The sequence below is a fragment of the Sorex araneus genome, chromosome 4, assembly GCF_027595985.1.
Source record: "Sorex araneus isolate mSorAra2 chromosome 4, mSorAra2.pri, whole genome shotgun sequence".
NCBI classification, from domain to species: domain Eukaryota; kingdom Metazoa; phylum Chordata; class Mammalia; order Eulipotyphla; family Soricidae; genus Sorex; species Sorex araneus.
This window is the reverse complement of record NC_073305.1, coordinates 10,691,887-10,707,747: the sequence shown is the minus strand read 5'-3', so window position 1 is coordinate 10,707,747 and position 15,861 is coordinate 10,691,887. Positions and strand designations below refer to the sequence as shown.

Genomic DNA, 15,861 nt, shown 5'->3' with positions numbered 1-15,861 from the left:
CGCCCCTCCTGTTTGCCCGGCACTAGGGCTGTTTGTAAGGTAAAGGATTCTGACCATTTCTAGGAGTTGAGAGAAAAGACAATCAACAAATATACCCTCCCTCAAGCCAAGCAGCATTTTCTGGCCAGGAGAGACTGAAATACAAAGCTACGTGTTTACTGTTTCCTGAAACACAGTTTCCTCTCCAGTTCGGCCCAGAGGCACCTGCCCACAAAAATCTATTTGGATATTAGATGAATGTCCTAGAATACTAAGATCCAGAATCCCCACCAGGAGCATTTTCTGAACATTTGAGAGTTTATCAAATACACTTTATTCAGAAAAAAATCTACATTGCTTTGAAAAACAATTCAAAAAGACTGGAGGGGCCCTTGCGATAGGACAGTGAGTAAGGTGCTTGACCTGCATGTAGCCAGCCCAGATTCGATCCCCAGAACCCCATATGGTTCCCCGAGCCCACCAGCAATGAACCCTGAGCATAGAGGCAGGAGTTAAGTCCTGAGCACTGCTGGGTGTGGCCCAAAACAAAACAAAAACTGGTAAGTAAAAGGCTCCCACAAAAGCAGAGAACACCTGTTTCATTAGTGGCCCCAGGTAAGTGCTGAGAGCTCCTGCCAGGGGTAGCCCCACCAGGAAGGTCCACAGGTGTAGTGATGGCAGAGACCCCCGTCACATCCAGGATGGCTACCTGTTCCATGCAACCACAACTCTTCTCTAGCACCGTACTACCTCCCAAGGTAAATTAAGACATTTTTATGGCAACCATGTGTCTTGGTTTGGTTTTTGAGTCACATTCGGAAGCGCTCAGGGCTTACTCCTGGCTCTTGCACTTGGATCACTCCTGGCAGGCTGGGATGACCATATGGGGTGCCAGGGATCAAACCTGGGTCAGTCAGCTGCTGGCCTTACCCACCATACAATCTAAGGCCACGGGCACCATGTTTAATGCAGAATGCGATGGTCTTTGTCTCCCTGGGCAGCCGTGGTGTCCGCAAGGCCCGCCCTACTGGCTGTGAGGCCGCTTGGCCAGGGGCTCCTCCTGCTTCAGCCATCGCTCCAGGAGTCCTGCGCCCCCTCTCTTAGCGGGGAGTGGGCTCTTCTGCAAGAACTGGCTGGACCACCGGGGCACATCTGACTCTGCCTTTTGTGGTGTCTGGGGGTCTTCTTTTTTGGGTGATTTTGTGGCCAGGGGGTCTTCCTTTTTGGGTGATTTTGTGGCCAGCCACTCTAACATCTTCTGGCTACTGCCACTAGCCTTAGGCTCCTGCGGGGGGGAAAGAAAAAAAGGTTCAGTGCACCCAGCCTGTGTCACCTGCAAGCAAAGCACAGGAGAAGAGGTGGGCGAGAGCGTGTGCGCCCAGGGAGGGAAGTGCCACTGAGCATCCCGATCAGGGGAATGAAGTGTTCTTGAGGAAAAAGAGAACCTAATGGAGTGCAACAAGGCCTGGCACTGGGCATTGAAGCTGGAGAGATCTGGCTTCCCAGAGCCACCATGGTTAGGGTCGCAGCCCCTAGACGGAACAGGCTTTCTCCACTGCACAGCCTCCTGAGTCTCTCTTTGTGGGCACTGCTCTCTTACACTGGGCACCCGACCCTGAACTGCTGGTTCTGAATTTGTTTAATGCCCTCTTTCCAGAATGTCAACTTTTATTTTTTTGTGGGGGGCAAAGGTCATACCCAGTGGTGCTTAGGGGACATGTGGTAGCAGGATCTGAACCAAGGTCCTGACCACAGAAAATGTCAAAACGAGAGCTGGAGTGGGGTTCGGGTCTTTTTGCAGCATTAATCAAAGCATTCTACTTGCTCTGTGCTTAGGAATCACTGCTGGTGGTACTTGGGAGCAAACCAGGGGTGGCAGCATGCAAGGATAGCACCTCAATCCCTGTACCGTCTCTATCTTCCCAGAATATTGATTCTTTTGAAGCAAAAACCATGCTGAAAATGTGGCAGTGTCAAATGCAAACTGAACATGTAATTACATCTCCAGAGACAGCTAAAAAAAGCATGAGCTAAAGTGTCAGGAGTGCAGGAGTACAGAGAACTAGAGCTAAAAAAAAAGGTGGACTGTGGGTGTGGCAAACTCAAAAACAGCAAAGGGGGCTTGTTCTTGCGGTTGCCACAAAATTTAGACTCACCAGAGCAGCCCTGGCTCAGGCCTAGAGAGGGTCCAGGCAGCTAGGTCACAGGGCCAAGCACAGGACATAATCCTTGGCTCTGCCCAGTCTCCAAGCAACACCAGGAGTGATCACTGAGCACAGGACTGAGAGTAGCCCCTAAGCACTGTTGGGTGTGACTGCCCCTCTTCGCCACCAAACAAACAAAAAAAAAGAGCGCTCTTATTAAAAAAAAAAAAGAGATCCCCAAGGAAAGGCCGCAGACACCTACCTTTGTCACCACCAAGTGGACAGGAGTCACACACTCGGGGGTGTTGTTTCTCGAGTTGTTCACCACGGAGGAGACGGGGTGGAAGGTGATGTTCTCTGTAGGGTGGATCAACTTCAGGGCTTCCTGAGTCGAGACCTCCCCAAAATCAAGCCACTTGGAGACGGCCTCGTCACCATCTAGGATGGCAGGCATCCTGGGCAGCAGGACACAGTGGGGGCGGGAAGAGAAAGTCAGCCTCCTGCACAAATCCTGATCAGGGGACCCTCCTGTCAAGTGCTCCTGAGTGCCATTCTCACGGCAAGAAGCTCCCAACAGGAGAGGCAGCAGGGACAGTTGGAGAGCACCGGGGCAGGGTTGTGATTCGGTAGGTCGGAGAGAATCCCACGATGAACAGACAACTCGCTCAGTGGAATGTGACCTTGCCCTTGCATGAGTCACAGATGCTCACGACCACCCCAGCCCACTGCACCCTCCGCTGCCAAGCTGTGTCAGGCTAGTCTTTTGCACTTGGGAATTTTTCTACATATTAAATAAAACTGTTCACAGCCAGGGAGATAGTTTAAAGGGCTCGTGTGTAAGTTCTGCATGTGAGAGGCCTGGGCACAGCATGGTCCCCTGACACCCAAGAATTGCTACACGCAGCCCTCAAGTGCCACTAGGTATGGCTCCCAAACAAAACAAAACAGTCTGTTTAACACAGCAAACGTGTTTAGTCTTTGTAGCTTAAAACATTAGGGAGCGGGCTGAAGTGATAGAATAGTGGCTAGGGCGCTTGCCTTGCACAGGCTGACCTGGGTTTGATCTCTGGTACCCCATAAGGTTCCCCAGACCACTGGAGTGATCCCTGAGTACAGAGCCAGGAGTAAGTCCTGAGCAAGACCTGAGCACCACTGGGTGTGGTCCAAAAGCAAGCAAGCAGGCAAACAAAACCCACAAACATGGCTGGCGCAATAGTACAGCCCAAAAGGTGCCTCTTGCCTTGCATGTGGCCAATCCAGGTTCAATCCCCAGCATCCCATATGGTACCCCAAGCACTGCCAAGAGTAATTCCTGAGTGCAGAGCTAAAAGTACCCCTGAGAATCATTGAGTGTGGCCCCAAAACAAAAACAAAGCAAAACAAAACAAAAAACCGCACAAAACACACAAACATACTAAGGAATATAAGCAAATGGAAAATTTTTTTTTCTTGTAGGGGTTTCTTGGAGGGGAGTGGGGGCAGAAGGGCCACACTAGGCGATTCTCAGGGCTACTCCTCAGGGATCACTCCTGGTGGTGCTTGTGGGATCATATGCGGTATTTGGGATCAAGCCCAATACCCAATTGCTGTACTATCTCTCCAGTCCTTGACAAAGTTGTTGAAGTGCTGTTCCTGGTACCTGTTTTCCCATTTCCACCTATTCAGTGCTTTTTGGTTCTTTTTTTTTGGGGGGGGGCAGGGAAGGTGAAAACACTTGGGCTCACTCCCGGAGGGTTCAAGAAACCATATGGGGTATTGAGGATGGAACCCAGGGTAGCCACGTGCAAGGCAAGTACCTTCCTGCTGTGCTATTGCTCTGGATACAGTTCTGTGTTTTTCACGGGTCAGGTGAAAAACAGGGTCTGGTGATTTTCAGGAGTGCATGTCCTGTAGCCCAAACTGATAGGAACTGGACTTTGTGAAGCAACTATCTTAGCATCCCACTTTCCAAATGTATACACACAGTAACCTTGAACTCCTCAAGCCACCTATCGAAATGCAAAGAAGACAGATCCTTGTGTGAATTCCTTGGGCCCAGGCCTCAGAGTGTGACTTGCCTGGGGTGGATGTCACTCAAGCTTTTGCAGGCGTCCACAGTGATGATGGTGTAGGAATACAGGCAGTCTCCTCCCTGAGGGGGCTCCCAGCACTCAAAGATGCCAGCCATGGTCAGGGGGCGCCAGCTGTCCCACACTTTCTCCCAGTCCTCACGCTGTTCTGCAGCATCAACGTGGCCTGACTGGAGGCAGAAAAAACAGGTAGGTGAGACGCCCAGCAGTCACCTGCACAAGGGCTGGCTGCTACTATACAAGTACTCAAGACCCTGAAATCCTAGAACTATTCAGCCTCAGCCTTCTTATTTGTTTTTGTACCACACGTGGCAGTGCTCAGGGCTTACTCCTGGCTTTGCGCACAGGAATCACTCCCAGAGGGTCTCAGGAGACCATATGGGGTGCTGGGGATTGAACCCAGGTCAGCCATGTGCAAGGCAAGCACCCCACCCACCACTGTACTATCACTCTGGTCCTCAGCCTGAGTCTCTGTAACACCTTGTGACTCAGCTGCCAAAGAGGTTTGGTGGAAATACCTAGCCACCAAAGACTACAACAACTCATGCTTTCACAATACTGCCTGAGACTCACTGGGGACTCACTCCCAGCACCCCAGCCTTCACCAACTAGGAGCCAAACCTAGTGGTTTATACATGAAGGCTCCATGTAATTTGTACCCATGTCTCATCAGCCCCAACATGTTCTCCCACCCTTCCTCCTCATGCAACTTCTCCTTGCCATTTGAGTAAGGTTCAGTTCAAGGGCCCAGGGAGGTAGGACAGTGGCAGGGTGCTCGCCTTGCATGCAGCCGGCCAGGGTTTGATCTCCAGCACCCCATATGGGCCCCAAGCCCACCAGGAGTGATTTCTGAGCACAGAGCCAGGAGTAAGCCCTGAGCATCACAGGGTGTGGCCAAAACAACAACAATAAAAGATTCATTTTGGACTGGTGCTTGAATATTATTTGTAATGAACTACTGTGAACTACTTTATGAAAATAAAATATATAAAAGTTGAAAAAAAATAAAAGATTCATTTCAATCCTAAGCATACAGAAAGCTGAAAAGTCACCATGCTAACAGTAAGAGCACGATAATCTACAGAATTATACCTTTTTTCAGTTGTTTATTTGAGCCACACCTAGCAGTACTCAGGGTTCTATGCTCAGGGATCACTCCTGGAGGGATCGGGGACCATATGAGGTGCTGGTGATTGAACCTGGGTCAGCTCATGCAAGGCAAGTGACCTGCCCACTCTATTATCTCTCCATCCCCCAAATACAACACTTGCCTTGCATACAGCAGATCTGGGTTCACCCCTCAGCACCACAAAGACGCAAAAGCCCTGAGCACTGCTGGGTGTGGTCCAAACACCCTCCACCCCCAAAAATGAATTTTATCTCAATAAAGTTGTTGTTAAACTATGAAGGAAGCCCAAGATGCCTTTGGCATATTTCCTCTGTGCACTTTAGAGTATCTACCAGGCTGCCAACATACCTTTTCTGTCTTGGTCTGGGGGAAGTAGATGAAGTAGGGCTGCCTCTGGCTGGACAGCTGACTTCGCTGCCACTCGTAGAACCCGTCTGCTAACACCACACAGCGCCTTCCCTTCCCCAGAGGCACCTGTGGGATAATGTGATCAAGACTTGGTCTTAGTGACAGAATCAAACTTCATGGCCTAGAGTTAAAATCACAGATGTTTATCCCAGGTGACCTAAGAACAGTAGCTTCATTTTCCTTTGTTGCGCTTTATTTTGTTTGTTTTTGGGTTACACTTGGTGTGTGCTCAGGGTTACTCCTGGCAGGGCTCGTGGGACCATATGGGATGCTGGGGATTGAATCTGGGTTTGCTGCGTGAAAGGCAAACACCCTACCTGCTGTACTATCACTCCAGCCCCTGCTTTCCTTTTTTTTGCTTTTTGGGTCACACCCAGTGATGCACAGTGGTTACTCCTGGCTCATGCACTCAGGAATTACTCCTGGCGATGCTTGGGGGACCATATGGGATGCTGGGAATCGAACCCGGATCAGCCACGTGCAAGGCAAACGCCCTACCTATTGCTATTGCTCCAGCTCCCGTTTTCCTTTTTAAAGAATTTTATTTTAAGCACTGTGACTTATAATACTGTTACTGGTAGGGTCTCATGGACATAATGTTCCTTCGCTAACTTCTCCACCAGTGTCTAACATCCTCCATCACCAGTGGCCCAGTACCCACCCCCATTCATCCTGTTCCCCTAACTCCCAGAAGCCCACAGCAATTCTCAGGCCTGTCACCTTTGGCCTTTTGTGATTCTCTTAGTATGCTTCTTTATATCGCAAGAGAAATCATTGTGTATCTGACGCTTTTCTTCTGGCTAACTTCACTCAGCAAGATACACTGCAGCAGTTTCACCCATGTGGCAGCAAACGGCACGGTTTTGTCTTTTTTTTTTTTGCACATCTGGCACATTTGACCCCAGATGTGCCAGGGTCCACATCTGGCAGTGCTCAGGCTCAGCAGACCATATGTAGTACCAGGGATCAAATCCTGGCCAGCTGCATTCAAGACAAGCACCAAAGCACTTATCTACTATACTATCTATTCATCTGATCCTAATTCCATCTTTTCTTTTTTTAAAGAAAATTATTTATTTTTTTTGTTGACTTTTTTAACATTGAGATATACAGTTAAAAAGTAGTTTCTGATTGAGCTAAATAGTATTCTTACATCTAAGTAGTACTCCACTGTGTTCCCCACTTTTCTTATGAAGTTCCCATTCCATAGAGGATGCAAGATCAGACAATGCACATAGTGACAATAGCTCTAAAAAATGGGCTCATGCAATAGCTGGTGACCACAGCTGATGGAATAATGAACCCTGAGTCCCAGGGGTCGTACCCTGCACCCAGAGTTTGGGCTGGCTCTGCATGAATGACAGAGCAGTAGAAGAAAGGCTGAGAATGCCCAAGGCTGGGTCACTAGACCTTATTCCTTCTGGCCTCTCTTGTGGAACACGAGCTCTGGTGTAAGCCAGACACTGTGTAGGAAACGAAACCGGAGTACCTGACACCCCTGCTTGGAAAGGTTTCTAGACTTCTGATCATCCCGGTTGTGGTTAGACATTTGGGTACTGAACACAGCCATCTTGGACACCAGTCTGAGTGTCATCTAATGGTAACTTCAGGAAAATCTCCAAACTGCAGGAAAACTGTTAGGGTGAGGGCTAGGGCGATGACTCAGAGGGCTGCAGTGTGCATGCTCTGCATGCTGGAGCCCCAGGTTGCATCCCCAGTACCAACTGTTACACGGGTGCCTTCAGGAGCAAACCCTGAGGATCAAGCTGGGACCAGAACGCGAGAACTGGCAAGTATGGCCAAAACAAACAAAACTGTTTAGTTGAGCCTGTCAACCTACAGAACACAAGAGATCACAGTAAAACTCTTTTACAGTTTTTGTTTTGGGAACCAAGCAGTGCTCAGGGGACCATACACTGGGGATCAAAGAGAGGTCAGCTTTGTGCAAGGCAAGACTCTCAACCCTGTACCATGTGCTGGTCCAATACATTTGCTCTAAACCACTTTTTTGGTTTGGGGCCACACCTGGTGTTGCTCAAGTGCTTACTTCTGGCTCTGTGCTTGAAGGGTCAGGAGCGGGGGGTTCACTGTTGGCAGTGCTAAGGGAACCACAGAAGCTCTAAGGATCACACTAGGGAGTTAGCCGCGTGAAAGGCAAATACCTAACCCCCTGTACTATCTTTCTGGCTCCCACTTTTAAACTGTTACACATTCAAGGAATAGATGAGCATTCAATGTTACTTTAACAATGTAATAAGCAATAATCATATTACATTAACAACTCTGAACACACTTGGTTTTGTTTATTCATGGGACTGGGGCACATCTGGTAATGGTCTAGTTACTCTGGTGGTCCTCAGCTACCATATGGGATGCCAGGTTTGAACCTGGGTACCAGCACACAAAACAAACGCTCTGCCCACTGTACTATACTATTCCAGCCCCATGAACACACTTTGGGACCTTGGGGAAGAAAATCTTACTTCTCACAAATACAATACTCACTAATAGTTCTGTTAGGAGAAATAAGAGAATATCTGCATCTTCCCTAGTCCAGCTCCTACCTTGAATGACTTCTTCTCCATTATGGTATCACTGCGGCAGTTGGTCATGTTGAACTGCAGCTTGGAAGGATCGTCTTCTTTGAACCACGATGGAACCAAACCCCACCGCATGGGGGCGATAACACGCTCTGATGAATCTGCACCCTGCCACGGGGAAAGAGTTAACATTGCAAAAGAGATCATAGTGAAATGGAGAACAGCAAATGGAGCACATCATCATATTATTATGTCAGAAGGCAAAGAACCAAAAATGATTATTAAAAAAGGAAAGATTGGGGCAGGAGAGAGAGTACAGGGATGAAGGCACTGGCCTTGCATGTGGCTGACTATACGTGGGGTTTGCACTGCATTATACATGGATGGACATGGAGAGTAGCACTCGGAATAAAATGAGTCCAAGGCAGAGGAACAGACACATAACGATTGCACTAATTTGTGGGATATAAAAACAACAACATAGTATTAGACTAATGCCCAAAGACAGTAGAAACACACCGAAAGACAACAGAAACAGGACCAGGTGGGCTGGTTGATGGTTGGAAGCCTGCCACAAGTGGGTAGGGGGAGAGGAAGGCAGATAGGACAGAGGGACCACTATGACAATGATAGCTGGAAATGATCACTCTGGACTAAAACTGAGTCCTGAAAGGTGGTAAAGTGATACACACGATACCCTTTCAGTCCCCGTATTCAAACCATAATGCCTAAAAGAACAAGGGAGAGAAGTATCTGCCACAGACGCAGGCTGGGCAGGGGTGGCAGGAGGGAAACTGGGGACACTGGTGGTGGAAAATTTTATGCCTGAAACTCAATCATGAACAACTTTATAACTGTTGTTCTGAAATCACAGTGATTCCAAACAAATAAAACAAAAACAAATAAAGGCTTCCAAGAATTACTGGGAGTGATAGCCTACCAGAGCCTCTAGATGTGGCTCCAAACCCAAGCCAAACAAAATCGTGGGGCTTAGGGTAGCTCTGTGCTAGTGTGTCTGCCTCACAAGCACAGGCCCCAAGTTCAATCCCTGACACTGTCCCAGAGCGTGGCTGCTCTGATATTTGGGATCCCTAGTACCATTATAGAAGTGATCAATCGCTGGTATACCAAAACCAAATGTGTGAGCCTCTCAATCAAGTGGGTGGCCCTGATGACGAGCATGGCAATAAAAGCAAGTAAGCACCCAAGCAATCCAGCTACTCCAAGACTGACTGCATTCACATGGACTGTGCTCTGGCGAATAACTCTGCCCGGGTGCATGAACTGCAGGGGAGTAAGTGACGGTGCAGAGGATAGCAAATATTTCTGTCAAAGGCAGAGACTGAGTATTGCAGACATCGTGCATCTCTATGGCAACCATAACTGCTGGGACAAAGCGAAAACTAAAAAGGAATAAGTAAATGGGTATTGCTATGCTCCATAAAATATCATTTTCAGAGACCAGAGAGTACATAGGTTTCAGGGGCTTGACTTGCACACAGCTTGATCCCCAGCACCTAATCTGGTCCCCAAAGCACTGCCGGGCTTTGTGTCCTTAGCACAGAGCCATAAGTAAGCCCTGAGCACTGCTCACTGTGGCCACCTCAAAATTCTCCTTTCCCCCCCCTAAAAATGGTTGAGGGCACTAGTTTTCTGACACCTGCTCTAGCTTCAGGCTTCTTAGAATTTCTTCTACTTGTAAAGTCTTTTCACATGAGAATTATTTTCTCATTAAATTTTTTTTTTAATTTACAAGGTTATTTACAATCACAATTTCCAAGGTGAATCATAGTTGGACCTTAAACAGCATCAAGCCCACTACCAGTGTCTTTCTTTTTCCCTCCACCAGTGTTCCCAGGTTCCCATCTTCTCAACTGCTGATCCCCAGCCTACCACCTTAATAGGTACTTTTTGTTTTGTTTTTGGTCACACCCAGCAGTGTTCAGGGATCAATCCTAGCGGGCTTCCAGGACCATATGGGGTGCTAGGGACTGAACCTGGGCTAGCCACATGCAAGACAACAGCCCTACCTGCTGTACTAATTACTCCGGTCCCTGTTTTAGGGTTGTTTTTTTTTTAAAGACTACTTTAATAGTGTTGATCCATTAACATTAACAACCCATAACATCCGTTAACAACCAACAGTGCTGTACGTAACTCATGCCTTGTCAAGTGGTGAAAACACATGCATTTTCTCTGTAGGGCACATTATTATAGCCTTCTTGCTTCAAGGCATACTAAGCAGTACTTTGTGTGATGCTCGGGGTGAGATGGGGGTGTCCCTGGTGGTTCCTGGATCCCTGAGCTAACACTGAATCATCCAGCCTGGTTGGCCAAGAATGACTGGGAGTGGTGGTCCTGGGCCCCTTCAGCACCACCTGGGAAAACCCCTCACCTTCCTCCCGAAATAATGTAGCCAGGGGTGTAGGTCAGCAGCAGGGCACTTGCTCTGCATGTATGTGAGGTCCCTTGCACATCACCTGGGAAAGCCTCTAACCTTCCTCCCACAACAATGTAGCTGGGGTAGTAGCTCAGCACTAGAGCACTTGCTCTGCAGGTATGTATCACACCCTGGACACTGCCCCTGGTATCACACAAATTCATGAAAAAGTTATTTCACTAATAAAAAGCATGGAGATGCACCAAACAGATCACAAAAAGGAAATTATGGGGTCAGAGTCATGGTTCAGTGGGCAAGGTGCTTGCCTCCTACAGAGTTGCCCCAGCTTTGATCCCTGGCACCACATATGGACCCCAGCGCCCCCAGAAGCCTTCTGGAAATAGAGGTGGGCCAAGCCCCCACCCTGCTGGAAGGTCCAGCACTCCATCCACACCCAACTTCTGCTGGCAAAATGACCTAGCTGAGACACCTTGATGCTGATGCTGAACTGTCTCAGCTCCACAGCTCCTGGAGTGCACGACATCTCCCAGTTCCACGGCACTGACAGCCCAGCAGGAGCATAGCAAATTTGATGGGGAAACTGTGTAGAAGCCCACTGAGCTCCATGAGTAAAAACAGTAACACAGAAGACTCAACTAGCACCTAACAGCACCATAAGTCCAAGAGTAATTACCATCTTGAAAGTTATTTTGTCAAAACCGTGCGGCTGCTAGTGCGGCCGCCTGACCTCATATCTCTTCATTCTCAGCAATGGAAAACAAATTATCAAATGCTTCCTTTTCAGCAGGTCCGACTTTAGGGGGGAGAAACTCCAAATAATAATAGTGAGGGTTTTTTTTGTTGAAATATTGAATGTAATCAAAGTAAAGTGAAAGAAAAGTGAAATTTATCAATTACACAGGCGGGATGGGGGATGGGGAGGTGGTGTGATTCTTGGTGGTGGAATATGTGCACTGGTGAAGGGATGGGTGTTCGAGCATTGTATAACTGAGACTTAAACCTGAAAGCTTTGTAACTTTACACATGGTGATTCAATAAAAGAATAAATTAAATAAAAAAAAAAGTTATTTTGTGCCTGCTAAGGGGACAGGCTGGCAGGGGTGGAGGTGGTGGGGAGACAGTGGCTGTGGACATTGGTGGACGGAAGACACAATGGTGGTGGGATTAGATTAGTGCTGGAATACTGAATATCTGAAATGACTTTATTATGAACAACTTTATTAATCACAGTGTTTAAAGAAAGTTTCAAACAAACGAACAACAACAGAAAAAGGGGGGCCTGGAGTGATAGCATAATAAATAAAGCATTTACTTTGCACATGGCCAACCCAGATTCAATCCCTGGTATATCAGGAGTAATTCCTGGGGGCAGATCCAGGAGTAACCCCTGAGCGTCACCGGGTGTGGCCCTGACTACCCCCAAAAGAGAGACAGACAGACAGAGAGATAGACAGACAGAAAGATCCCACTCGACAGATCCCTCTTAGTAAGTCAGTAAGAGGACACTGAGAAAACCTCCTCTTACAAAGTCCAAAGATCACCTTTAAGGTGAGTATGGTCACTGAGCTACTGTAACACTGTCTTCACTGTTCACAGATCTGCTAGAGCAGGCACCTGTAAAGTCTCCATTGTGACACTTGTTACTGTTTTTGGCATATTGAATACACCACGTGTTGCTTTTGTCAGGCTCTGCCATGTGGGCGGGAGACTTTTGGTAGCCTGCTGGACTCTCCGAGAGGGACAGAAGAATTGAACCCAGTTCGGCCATGTGCAAGGCAAATGCCCTACCTGCTGTGCTATGGCTCCAGTCCCACCGGGCTACTATAAACCCAAATATGAGGCTGCCCCCTACTGGAATGATGAAAAGAAAGTGGTTAAGAAGCAGAAATAGGGGCTGGAGCAATAGCACAGCGGGTAGGGTATTTGCCTTGCACACGGCTGACCTGGGTTCGATTCCCAGCATCCCATATGGTCTCCTGAGCACTGCCTGGCGTGATTCCTGAGTGCAGAGCCAGGAGTAACCCCTGAGCATCGCCGGGTGTGACCCAAAAAGCAAAAAAGCAAAAAAAAAAGCAGAAATAATGAAAATGAGGCTCAGTATTAGTCATCTTTTAACAATTCTAACCATTTGGGCTAATGGCGAAAACAGCTGGTATCACTGGGGTAGGGAAAAAGGAAGAAATATGCTCATCAGTGGTTTCAAATGCAAATGCTGCCCAATATGTGCATGTGCTGGCTGTTGGCCGTTGAGAGAAGACAGGTTAATGAACTGCTGAAATGGTTCTAATTTTGTTGCTTTGTGCAATGGTTCAAATTTTGTTGCTTTAAGTAAATTTACCAGTTTAAAATTACAGGTTTAAGTAAATTTACAGGTTAAAAAAAAAAAACGAACTCTAACTATTTACAAATATTAGGAAGCCCTAAGTGATGATGACAGAATGTGCTGAAGTCGTGGGAGGGAGTGACAGCACAGAGGGTGGGGCGCTTGCCTTGCACACGGTCAACCTGGTTCGATCTTCAGCACCACACATGGCACCCTGGGCCTGCCAGAAGTGATTCCTGAGTTCAGAGACAGGAGTAAGACCTGCACACGGCCAGGTGTGGCCCCAAAAGCAAATAAAGCTGTGGAGTCAAATATTATACCAGTGAGGGGCTGGAGCGATAGCACAGCGGGTAGGGCGTTTGCCTTGCTTGGGGCTGACCCAAGTTCGAGTCCCAGCAATCCATATGGTTCCCTGAGCACCACCAGAGTAATTCCTGAGTGCATGAGCCAGGAATAACCCCTGTGTATCACTGGATATGACCCAAAAAGAAAAAAAAAATTCCATCAGTGAATTCATACCAGACAAAACCGAGACCTGCATTTTCCAGGGGCTCTACAGTCCCCATTCCCAGCTCAGGCTCAGCTGACTGGGTAGCATGGAAGATCGTGTCTCCCACACTTATTACACCTGTTAGAAAAATTTTTCTTCCATTCATTCTGTAAGTCTAAAGAGGTGGTATAAAGGCAAAAAAAAAAAGAATGAAACTCAAACACTTTTTGTGGGAGGGGGGTATGTTCGATGATGCTCAGGGATTACTCCTGGCTCTTTGCACATAGGAATCACTTCTGGTGATGCTCAGGGGACCAAATTCTGGTTGGCTGCATAGGATGCTGGGGATCAAAATCTGGTTGGCTGTATGCAAGGCAAGTGTCTTACCCACTGTACTATCTCTCTGACCCCAGCTCAAACGCTTTTAATTGTACTTCAAATTATGCCTTCATTTGAAACAGGTTTTATTTTTTGTTTCCCAATCAAGGTCCCACACAGCTATTCACTTTGATTTTCTACTCATTAAACTAACAATTTTTCTGTCTCAATGGGGAAGTATCCACTGAAAATGAGGTATGAATAAACTATTTCATGTTAAATGATTTCATTTAATCAAACGTGGGGACGGTAGAGATTAAGGTGCTTGCTGGGCAATGCAGCCAACCCTGCTGGATCCCTAGCACTGCAGAGCCCAGGGAGTACTGCCAGGGGTCACTCCTGAGCACGGAGCCACAAACAGCTTCTGAGCTGCTGCAGGTGATAGGAAAAACGAAACAAACAAACAAAAAAAACAAACAAAATAAAACCAAAACTGAAACAACCTAAATGGCTCTGATTATGAGTGAGGTTTGAAAGATGCCGTCTTTTCTGTTGTTGTTTCTGGGCCATACCTGGTCCCTCCCAGGGATCTCTCCTGGTGATGCTCAACAGACCGTATGAGGTGCCAGGGATCAAATCTGGGCTAGCTGAAGGCAATGCCTTATATGCACTGTATCTCTGCAGCCCTGCAGCTGCTGTCTTAAGAGACACGTTCAACACCGCTGTGAGACAGCTGCAGGGCTGCAGCACCCGCTCTGCACGCAGGAGCCCAGGGTTTGCTCCCCAGCACCTCATGGCCCCTCGAGCACTGCCAGGAGTGGCCTAAAAACCAAAGGGAAAAAGACATTCAAGGGGCTGGAGCGATAGCACAGCGGGTAGGGCGTTTGCCTTGCACACGGCCAACCTAGGTTCGATTCCCAACATCCCACAGGGTCCCCTGAGCACCGCCAGGGGTAATTCCTGAGTGCAGAGCCAGGAGTAACCCCTGTGCATCACCGGGTGTGACCCAAAAAGAAAAAAAAAACATTCAAATTTCAGACTCACAGAAGATAAGGACGGAGACTAAGGAGCCTGGTATTCGGAGGCAGCGAGCCGGCACCAAGGACCAAGCCATCTTCTGAGATCAGAAGGCGGCGACGGGAGGCCGGGAGGCTGTGCATCGGGCGAGGCGGCTCGCCCTGCACCGGCCTGGGCTGGGTCCCAGAACTCCTCAAGGGCCACAGAGCCCAGCCGGGAGAGACCCCCTGCCGGGTGTGCCCACCGCCGAAACTGAGGGGGAAGGATTCAGCGACCCAAGTTGGCGGAGTGGCCGGACCGGCTGGACAGAAGGCACAGAAGGCGTGGGGGGGGGTTGCCTGGCGCAGCTGCCCCGCCCGTCCCGGCACTCGCAGGGGTCCCCGCGCAGCGCCGGGAGTGACCCTTCCTCCCCCGCCCCCCGGCAAGCCACAGAGGGCAGGGGACGGGACAGGCAGTACCTTCTCCAGGTGCAGTCGCGACAGCAGCACGGGGCTGTGGGACTGGGGGCTCTTGTTGTAGGAGGGCGAGTACTTGTCGGGGTCCCGCCACTCGGGCAGCTGCCGCCGGCCCTGCCGGTCGCGGTAGGCGCAGGCGCGCGCGAGGGCGTCCCTGGGCAGGTGGCAGGACGTGCGCCCGCACATGGTGGCCGGTCCCTGCGGGCGGGCGGGCGGGCGGCGGGGTCAGCCCGGGCGGCACCCTGCGCCCTGCCCCCTGCGGCCCCCGGCCCCGCCTCACTCGCGCCGGCCCGGCCCGGTTCCGTTTCCCCACGACCCGGTCCGCCTCCCCCTCGACCCGGCCCCGCGCCGGCCCGCTTCCTCCCTACCCGGCCCGGCCCGGCCCGGCCCGGCCCGGTCCCCTTCCCGGCCCAGTCACCTGTCCCCACCTCAGCCCGGCCCGCCGCGCAGTCTGGCCGCCCGCGTCGCTCCCTCAGGTCCAGCCTCAGGCCCCGCGCGCCGCAGCCCAGGCCCCGCCCCCGAGGCCGACCCCGCCCCCGGCGGAGGGAGGCTCCCGGACGTTCCTGCCTCAGGGTACCCGCGGCTTCC

The 15,861-nt window shown here is 49.6% G+C and overlaps 1 protein-coding gene across 2 annotated transcripts; it reads right to left on the bottom strand.

Moving 5' to 3' along the window:
* Nucleotides 1–289: 289 nt before the first annotated feature.
* Nucleotides 290–15,848, bottom strand: HMCES (5-hydroxymethylcytosine binding, ES cell specific). 2 transcript variants are annotated; one of them, XM_055135614.1, is made up of 7 exons: nt 15,702–15,848; nt 15,277–15,471; nt 8,294–8,437; nt 5,670–5,795; nt 4,181–4,362; nt 2,386–2,578; nt 290–1,264 (listed from the first exon to the last, which is right to left on the bottom strand). In XM_055135614.1, exons 2-7 carry the CDS (start codon nt 15,457–15,459, stop codon nt 1,004–1,006), a joined length of 1,089 nt encoding a protein of 362 aa, XP_054991589.1. In that variant the 5' UTR covers nt 15,460–15,471; nt 15,702–15,848; the 3' UTR covers nt 290–1,003. The 2 variants fall into 2 exon arrangements, with proteins under 2 accessions (XP_054991589.1, XP_054991590.1); XM_055135615.1 differs by having other exon boundaries at nt 15,692–15,839.
* Between the last annotated feature and the right edge of the window lie 13 nt (nt 15,849–15,861).